Source organism: Cyphomyrmex costatus, unplaced genomic scaffold (genome assembly GCF_001594065.2).
Source record: "Cyphomyrmex costatus isolate MS0001 unplaced genomic scaffold, Ccosl1.0 scaffold565, whole genome shotgun sequence".
Taxonomy (NCBI): domain Eukaryota; kingdom Metazoa; phylum Arthropoda; class Insecta; order Hymenoptera; family Formicidae; genus Cyphomyrmex; species Cyphomyrmex costatus.
This window is the reverse complement of record NW_017279836.1, coordinates 631,193-641,881: the sequence shown is the minus strand read 5'-3', so window position 1 is coordinate 641,881 and position 10,689 is coordinate 631,193. Positions and strand designations below refer to the sequence as shown.

General features: G+C 33.1%; 1 protein-coding gene across 2 annotated transcripts in view; it reads right to left on the bottom strand.

Annotated features, from left to right (window-relative positions):
- Positions 1-2,257: 2,257 nt before the first annotated feature.
- S6KL (ribosomal protein S6 kinase like) overlaps positions 2,258-10,689 on the bottom strand; it is a 65,512-nt gene continuing 57,080 nt past the window's right edge. For both annotated transcript variants that reach the window (XM_018546588.1, XM_018546587.1), the window contains 2 exons: positions 2,704-2,940; positions 2,258-2,398 (listed from right to left, as the gene is read on the bottom strand). In XM_018546588.1, the coding sequence (XP_018402090.1) occupies positions 2,258-2,398; positions 2,704-2,940 (378 nt within the window). The remainder of the gene's footprint in view (positions 2,399-2,703; positions 2,941-10,689) is intronic.

The following is a 10,689-nucleotide window of genomic DNA, read 5'->3' as shown; positions in this document are numbered from 1 at the left end:
AAGAACTAGCCTAGAGATTTTTACCAAAATGACTCCACGCCACGCGAGGTGAAGGCAGGTATAGTTAGATGTAATTCATATTTCGTTCCGTTTCTCAGCGAATGAAGACTCCGCGGTTTTTGACGAGGAGCAGCATTCGAGGAGTTCCGCTGGCGCGATTACTCGGAACGCAATTTTACATTTTGTCGTATGATTCCGGCATATTGACAAAAAATCTAATAATAATAATTAAGTCTAAATAACAATTATTATATTGTTAAATGTCAAAGGAGCAATGGTAACCCATTCCTTGAGTTAAATAACATTTTGTTATTTTTAACTTCTATATGTGTCAAAATGTAAATCAATCTATTTCTGTGGTTAGAGTTTTAAAGAGCTATACATTTAGTAAATAATAAATTAAATTTCAATCTGAAATTTAACACATTTTCTTAAATTAAATTATTTAATTCCATTGTTTTTTGTTTAGTTAAATTAACGATATATTGAAGAATAGCGACCTATTGATTAAAAATAACAATAATACAAATTAACGTGGATATAATTGATCATGAATTTAACAGTGTTAAACTTTAATGAAGTAATTTATCAAATGTTGATAAAATCAACTGAGTGCTAATCTTACTTCTCTAAATATTATCTTACTTTAATTATTACACTTGGTTACTATTATGTTCGGTAATATTGCACCAATATATACTAAACAAAATATGTACATATAAAATATGACAGCTATTATCAGACTTTTTAAATGCAGATTTTTGTCGTGATCGTGCGTACATGATGTAAACAACTTTCCGAAACGTGCGACGGGCAAGGTGTTGTGACTCTGTCTCCGTGGAGGATGAAATGATCTCCCTACATCTTTTTTATTACCACACCGTTTCGTCCGGATGCGAGAAATTAATTATTGATAAGATAAAGGTCGTGACGTTAGTCTAGGACAGACATTTTCTTTTTTAAAAGCAATGCGCACAGAGCCGCTTGAATAATTATATTGCGCTAGCGAGACGACTAGCGATGTAACTATTCGCGCCTCTGCATTCGTCGCCGCCGCATAATTAACTTATGTTCGCATTGTTTTTAAGAAACATCCACTGCACGCGTTCTCGCAGTTCTCGAGCGAAGCGTGTGCTTTTCTTTCCGCTCAGTTCGTCTGCCGATATTAGCTCGGTTCAGAACATTCGGCCAGTGATCGACCGCTGACGCGTTGCACGGAACGTAATTTGGAAAAAAATTGTATTATATATCGAAACCGAAAGATCCTCTATGTAAGAATAAATGATGTGTATATATATATATTGATTATTATACACGGTAAATTTGGATTAATTGCACTCTCGAGAGAGAAGCTGCCCCCCTGATCCAATGAAAGAATCAAGACGGACTGAGAACCTACGAGGGCGAAAGAGATGAAATTCACAAATTTATATATATATATAAATTTATATAAATGTATATATTTATATATATGTATAAAAAAAAGAGAAAGATAGCACGTTGTTCTCACATTCATTTCGAAAGACGTTGCGTTTCTGTTCCAGATCCATTTTTGTTTCGTTGTTAGTTTGTACGCACTACGATTATCGCAATTTATTGTATTATCGACGAGATACTGTAACAAACAAAAATACTGTTAACTATTCTTAAAAAATTAAAACTTTTGTAAACTGAGACCAAACGATTGCCGAAGACTTTATTTATTTGTCGGTTCCTTTTCCAGATACTTGAGTGACTTCCTAAATAAATTATATCAAATTTTCATATATACAGCATGCATATACGGAAAAATCAAAGAAAATTACCTTGTTGCTCAATTTAGCAATAATTTCGTTTGAATTAGACGAGTATTTAATTTAATAATGAGGGATTGTTCGGGGAAATAGGTCGACTTGAAAATCTTAAGGTTTCAAAGAGAATGTCAAAATTTAATAAAAAAATAAGATAATTTATTCTGTGTGTTATTTAATTCAGTCACATGTGAGAAATGTATTAAATTAAATTTAATTTAATTCTGCCTAAAAAACATATCTTACATTCTGTTCTATAATAAGATTAATTAAGTGAATTATAAAATTTGAGTGTGATATTTTCAATATTCAGTTACATTTTGTGTAAGAAATGATTTATGAATATCAAAAATAATTCTGCTTACTTTTCATCCTAAAGCGTGTGCATAATTAAACAATAATATTATACAATAATATTATACATATTATATTATACATATTATATATATTATAGTATATATATGAGATCATTGATGACTCGTTTGCGTGGTAATATCACCAGGAAAAGATTCAAAATTTAAAAACGTTTTATTAAAATAATCCATTTTTTGTTGTTGTGTGTGCGTTTCTTGTCGATTTTTGACTCCTAAAATCTGGAATGGTGATTCCTATACGTAACAAAAAATGGTAACACAAATTCATTATTATCTCTTTAACAAGAATTCATTATTTAATTAACAAAAATTTAGCCTAGCGTATTGTCAAATTTGTCAATTTCTAAGATGTCTTTTCCGAGCAATTTAAATATTTTTATTATACTACACTATAATAAATTTTCAATGTTTTACATTTTAAAAAATAGAAATTTTGTGTAATTAAAAAAATAGATCTAATTTTTTCGAAGTATTCAAAATAAATTTTTTTGTTTGAATAATGAATACTCGAATACAAAACTATAGTATTATATAATTACCTTTTTCAGCATGTAACTTTGAATATCATACCCCATATAAAAAGCGATCCTCTGAAGGCTGAGAAGAGTTCGGAGTCTTAAACGAGGATCCGACTGTAAGAGTCGTTTTAGAAGATCTCTCGCCGCTGGTGAAATATCCGCATTCGCAGGTAAGATTCCTGGTACATTCGCGCAATCCAGTTCCTCCCGGGCGATCCTATCAGATGGTAGAAGCTCTGACGATAAGCTAGATGGATACTGTAACAAGATTGTGGCACCTGCAATCAGTTCTTCCAATCTTGACTGTCTACAGAACAATAATTCTATGATTGTGATTTTATCAATGATCATTTTATATAAAGCTTTTATGTATGCATAAGCTTTTAATGTAGGCGCACTTTATGTAGACTTTTAATTATTCAAAATAATTTAATTGATATATTTAATCTCCGTTCGCGATTGCTCAGTTAAACTTGTTGCAACAATGGACTAATCCACATTTTGTCAAAACGGAGTAAATAAACTCTAAAGTTAAAATAATAGGGAAAATATCAATATCAGTCAGCTTTCACTTCCCCTTCTGAAATTTTTCCACAGAGTTGTTTACAGTTTAATGTAATTTACATTTTTACAGCTATTTTAAAAATTTGTACAAAATGACCTTATACATTTTAAACTATTTAATAAAAATTCTCGAAATTTACATAACAAATGCAACACATTTCTATATAAAAAAAATTATGTGTAAGAATTAAACCAATTAAATTATATTAATAAGTAATTATTAATTCTAAAAAAATTGATTATATTATTAACTTTATAATAAAAAAATTTCTTAAAATCTTTAAATAATTTTTAAAATATTTTGAGTCTACATATTTTCTAGAATTTTTTATATATGTGAATTCTAAAATATATTCTAAGGTTTCTTATTCTGATGAAATTTTATGAAATCTGAAAAAAAATTTAACATTTTTTTGGAAATTATAGAATTATAAGTTTTAGATATTAAGATTTATATATATGTGAAAATTATACAAGAAATCTAAGAAAAAATATAGATTTGCTCAATATTTTTGGTATTCTAATCTACATAATAATTCTGACAAAAATTTTCCCCAGATTCAACTTCATAGAATTTATTTTACTCCATTTTTTTTTTACAAAATATTAACTATTTAGCTGACTGTTACAACAAGCCCTTTAATTCAGTAACTAACTTGTCCAAAAAAAGACTTAATATCACGGCGTTGGAATTTTGCTTAACTCGAGGTAAAATTTAGTCATTAATTAGCTGCTGTGCACATTGCGCACTCACGCCTGAGATCAAAGTTTGTGGAAAAATCTTTTCATCACGGTTGCAGATGCATAAATTTCAGCTATTATTATTTTATAATATTATGCAGACCAGTTTAATTGCTAAAAGTAAACTAATTAATAACATTTAATCTTTATTCGATTATTGGTAACAATTCAATACATTGAGAAAAACGTTTGTACATAATAACCATTTATTACGTTGATATATGACTAACAAAAACTTTCTTACTTTTTCATTTAAAAAATTGCAAAAATAATCAAATTTTGATCAGGAGACAGCACAATTTTTAAATGAAAAAATAAGAAAGTTTTTGTTAGTCACATCAACAAAATAAATGATTATAAATACCAAAACATTTCTCTCGGTATAGTTACTAAAAATTATTCGAAAGATTGATTCGACGCTTGAAAATCTGTCCAAACTGAAGAGAAAATCTAGTCGTTAATTAACAGCCGTGCACCTTGCGCGCTCGAGACCACAGAGTTTGCGGAAGAACCTTTCCGTCACGGCCGCAGAGGCTTGGAGGGCCATAAATATCTTCTTTTACGAGAGGTAGGCCGGTAAACTAGAGAAGCTATTACCAATGTACGGATTCCGGCCTGTCCAGGCGCGCTCGTACGCTCTCACTGGCTCCGGCATACTACACAGGTACATACACAGGCAGGGTCAACGGCCACTCACGACCCTCAACCTATTCGCTCGTTCATGTCCCTCCACCGTGTGGTACGACCTCACACGACCTCACACTTGCCGCTGCTTGCCGCCTCCGCGAGTGCCGTCTCCGCGGCAAAAAGTGCGTGGATTTCTTCGCGCAGCTTTGCAACACGCGCGTTGAGACTCGCGCGGAGTTCGCGCGTGTCAAACGTGCAAAACGGGACACCCACCGGACGTTCCCTTTGTTGCAGCCCGAGATTGTTACGCGACGCGGTGGCGAAGCATTACCGCACGTGCTCGCGTTGGCGCGGAGAAATGGCTTTCGCGAACGGTGCATACACGCGCATTTACAGTATTCGGAGGTACCGTTTACAGTATATCTCGGTTTTACGTAACTCCTCGCGGGACGAGTGTAAAAAAGCAGCCGGCCGCCTAACAAAATAGCGGTATTAATATGGTAGATTTCCGTCGCTTACACGAGGCAGGTGACCGTCCGAAATCTGAAGCCAACGACTTGGACATCGAAACCGAAGTAGCGATCCAAGCAGAACAGATAGATCACGTCAAAATGAAACGTGATGAGAAAATGACTAATCATTTTGAAGCCACTTTGATGTCATTATGACTTTTTGTTCTGCTTGAGAAGGTGCTAGAAGAAACACGGTTTCCCTCGTTCTACGCGATGTACATCTTCGAGAATTAATAAGCCTTCGCGAGGAGAATTATTCCATGAGGTCCAGCTCGAACCTCCTGCTGTGTAAATTTTATTAATTTCCATAGGATCCGCTTCCCTCAGCAAAATATGCGCACACTAATCGCTAATTAATTTTGATATAATATATCCACGTTATCACGTCGTTGTTTACAAGCGAAAGAGAAGAGAAGAGAAGCTCGCCGCAGGTCGTTGGACCACGCGCGTCTCAGATCTCGATCGCGCTCAACGCAGACTTGACGAACGGGATATTTCAATTCGATCTCGGCGCGAGAACCTTGACCGAGAATAACGGTACGAGAATGTGATCGGTTACGAGATCGTAGACAGTAAAGTATGGCTTTTAACGCCGCCGCTGCCGCCTCTTCTGCATAGATCGGCCGAGCTGTCCGCCTCATCGGCGCCATCGTTCACTCGACGTTCGATCGATGATGCTGAGAGCGAAAGAGCAAATCGGCGAGACACATCAATGGCGAGAATAACGAATGGCAAATTTATGCTGACCGTGTTACACACATCCCAATTTTCTTCATATTTATCCCTCCGGAACTGACGTGGTTTATTGGACTCACTCAATTATATCCCTTTGGAGCTGACGTAGTCTATTGGACTCCCCATACAGTGATTGTTTAGATAAGAAAAATTCTGACAAATAATTTAGTTTTTTCTGCGAAGTACTACTTATAATACATTATAATCGTTTTTATTAATGTCATTTTTATTCATTTCAATTATCTTTATGGGACATCTGCAAATTTTAATGATTTTTATTAAAATAAACTTATCATTCATTCTTTTTATACGAATTACATCATTTGTTTCTTTGAAATTAATTAATATCTTTTGATCAGTATATATCAAATGAATCTCGCATAAACCCAATGCTAGTAAACTGTTATAGATTTTGGTGTTAATTCCAGAGGATCAACTACAGAGCTTCTCGAAATATATGATGTATTTGAAACATTGAGATTAGCAAAGCATCACTTAAATCTTTTCTTGCTCAAATACACACACAAATAAATGTTGTCAAAAAATATTAAAGTATATATTGGACTCTCGATAAACAAACAAACAAAATAAATATTAAAGGGCAAGTGAGAGTAAAATAATGTCTACGCGGTTGACAATGCGTTGATATGGAGATGTTTAATTATCCAAATGTTGTCAAACTTATGATAAGAGTTCTTCAAGACGTTGTAGAGCAATCATGCAGACCGAATTACAACGTTTGTGCTGGTGCGCAACTGTCTCACTAATTCCGCAAAATTGCACTTCCTGCCAACGTCCGGCATATTCTACACGCAAAAATCGCAACGCCCGTTCTTCGAAATACATATGAGCCCCTTAGTTGCCAAGTGATATAAGGCTTATGCATATAAGGCAGACTTATATGCCACTTGTCAACTAAAAGGGACTCGTATATTACAAGAGTGACGTGCGAGCGGAAATAAAAACGGGATATATTTTTTTCCGATCTTTAGAAGAAAGATAACATTAAGATATATATTCTCTTGTTTTATTTTTCTTTATTAATCTTCTAGAACTGACGAATCTGTAACAGTTACTGACGTTGGATCTGTAAGATAATTTATAGTTATCTATTTGTGTGTAACATAATTCTGTGAGATAATTTAATTTGTACAATACGAATTAAATATATCTATTAATTAAATAAGAGAACGCCTATTTTTCGCAATAAAATTATTTGGAGATTTAAGGTTTTCATTAAAATCTAATTATTAATATTCTCTTCTAAAAATGCTTATTAGCATCAAGACTTATTAAATCGTGTATCAATTTAATAAGTGATATTATTACTTCAGTTCTATTCATAATAATACATTATGAGACCAAAAAAGATTTCAACGCACAGTTTGCAGAATTAAATAGATATATAAATCCACACAGAAATATGTAAGCACTAAGTTTCGCTTTAACCGAATATATTCTCTTATTTAATTAAATTAAATTTGTGTTAATTAAAAGGTACTAATAAATTTTAAGGAACTAAAATGATATAACTTGTATAAAAAAGAAAGGATACTAATTGTATATTTTAATAATCCAAATATTTAAAAATATAAGAAAATTGAATTGACATTTTTCACAAAGAGACTTATAATTGAGTAAATAGATTGATCGTCAACTCTGGAGGGTTAAAATGAAGTTTAATCAAGGATTATATCGTTATGATGTAGCGACCGGATCTGCAAAAAGTTCGGAGTCAACAAACTCGTTGTGTGCGGCCGCAACTTCGACCTTTCTCTCTGATGGAAAAAAAGGCACGGAATGTAGACACGGATCAGTATGTACGTTATGCTAAATGTAAACGTACCGCGTTCACCCATAGATTCCACTCGGCGCGCCTCGAGCAGCTAATTGTTGAGCAAACTCGAGCTTCTGCTTCGATTCAGCGCGCCGCTCATTAGCACTGTGTACACCTTTCGCGGCCTTCGCCCGCAAATAATATACCTATGTATATCGAAGAAATTTAGAGAACATCAATTCTGCGTATATATTTCTCGAGTGTTTGAATTATTCAAAATACACAGCTCTTTCCTACAAGTTTTGAAATATAAGACTTTTGAATTTTGTTGCGAAAATAAGACAAATGTAAGAAGCGCGTGTCCACGGAGAGCTTCTCGTGCAAAACTCTCGCGTCTCACAGAAAGTGACCATTGCAATCATCATAATTAAGATGTTGAGAAAATAAAGTGCAGAATTTTCTGGTCGTAACGTTCCGTTAACGAGCAAGTTTTTCCGCTATGGGAAAATTTTATCATGTAATTTAGAAGGAAATCTCGAATAAATATTATAAATGTTTTTTCAGCTCATTATACGTAATTTTTTTGTAAATATAAAGCCGTGATAAAAATATTCTGTGATTAGGTAAGTAATGTACGGATCTTCAAATGAAACTTATTAATTTTTTTTTTTTAATTAGTCTTAGAAAAAGTTCTAAATTTTTAATTACACAAAAAATTGTAACATTTGGATTTAGCATAAATAATTAAATATAGTGCAATAATTAATTTATGTAAATAGAACAAAGTGTAAAAAATAAGATTATGAAATACCTAAAATTATTTCAAATTATTACACTATTTAAAAATAAGAAAAATGTCCCAGGGTTTTTTTTACTAGAGCCTGTATATGTATATATGCTTCAGTTATAGATAACTATTGAAGATATTGCGCGAAATTGGAAATATTTTAACAATTAATAATATTAAAAAAATATTTATAGCGATTATATAAGTATAACTAAAAAAGTATACAAAACACAATAATTAAGAGTTTTCCAAACAATGGACGGTAATTAATACTCATACAATTTTTTTATCTTACTATTTTTTTAATTACATCTATTTCAAAGAATTAAAGTGTTAAAACTGGTAAATAATAACATCAAATTACACCAATTATTTTAATTATTTTTAATTATTTCTACATGTGCACTTACTCAATATATCATTAATTTAATTAAAACAATGAAGTTATTAATTTAACTCAATTAAACTAAAAAAAAAATATTATTAAATGTTAATAATTAAAATAAATATGAAATAATAAACATTATTTCATATTAACGTATATATTAATAAACTTAAATTTGTTAAGTTTATTAATTATACGTTAATATGAAAGTTATTTACTTTGAAACTAAGAAATAAATTATTTTACATTTTAATATACATATTGAAAAATAAAAAATAACAAAATGTTACTTAACTATTTTAAAAGATTGAGTTACTCTTTTGATATCTAACAGTGCAAGTCTACAAAACATCAAGCCAAAATATCTGAAAGCTTGAAGATACTGGAGAATCGCCATGGTTCAACATTACGCATCAATATATTATATCTATGTAATAAGAGATTTGCGAAAGGATAGATCAATGAGAAGAGAAGGATGTGCAAAGATCAAGAATTGATAACGTAAGCCATGTAAGGGATCGGTAGAACAAAGAGTGCCGCTTTCACGCGAAGATGGACGGAACAAAGGATCTTTGCTGTCACGGGACTGTACATCCAGGAATCTCGCGAGAAAGACCACAGCACGGTCATACGAAGTTCGTTCGAGTGAACAAAGGAGGAGCCGTCTAATCGGATCGAAAGATTATGTCGATCAAAGCCTCAACGGAAGACTTGGAAACACAATGCGAGCGTCATAGAAGAGGCGATCGGTATTGCGGTGCACAGGACTCGTTTCTTGCCGGGGTGCATCGACCAGGGGGCCGGTTCTATTCCCGGCATGACGATGACGATGTTCTCTCACTGCGACGTCCGTGCGCCGTCTCGCGCGAGAAGGTAAAATCTGCGGATGAGTCTCACAAATTAAGGCGATTGGAAGATCAGGTTGCTTGAAATTTTTGACAACCTTTTACGACGAATTGAATAAATGTACGAAAATGAAATTTTAAACAGTATTTATGTATAATATATATAAAGGATAAAAAATATTATATTTACTCATAAATACTTACAGATACATAAATATACTATACTTGTTTTGCAATATTTCAATTTTTGGTGGTTCGAACTTTTTTATTAATAAAAGTATATATGTATATTTGTTTGATACACTATACATTAAAGTATACTCTCTTTAATGTTTCGATTTAAAAAAATTCATTATAATATATTTATTTTCATGAAAGTTAGAACCAATCAATGTTAGGTTGAATATACTATACACACAGTGTGTTGCACACGTGACAAAACGGTATAATGTGGCATTGAAGGGTTAAGAACCATCGCTGGTATCAGCAGTGCTAAGGAAGAGAACGTGAGAATATCTCTGACGCGAAGCTTGAGACTTTCCGAGTACCTTACAGTTTCAGTCTCACGTCGCGATATACGACGCTGTCAAATGGATTATGCAAATCCTCTAAACTCTAAACCTGACATGCAGAGAGAAGGAGTGAAGTTCTTAGATCCACACAAAATACATACAGAAAGTCTTAAAAGGAAAAAAAAAAAAAAATTGATGAGTAAGTTGAAACAATACAAGAACACTGATGATCAATTAAAAATTCAGGCAATGCTCTCGAGAACGATATCTACGTTAGAAAATATCTATCGGAGCGCCTGTGACCGTACGGCTATAAATAAACTTCATACTCGTGCCGTCATCAAGATCGAGTCATCCTCTTCTTGTAACAGTACACGCAATTAGAGCTGCTCAATTACACGCTACACTCATCACGCCGCAATCGACGCCGACGTACGAGGAGAGAAAGATCGCGAGGTGCTTCGTGAAATCGGAAGAGGAGATAGAGGGAAACGACGAAGGGGTAGAGGGAGGGGGGGGGGG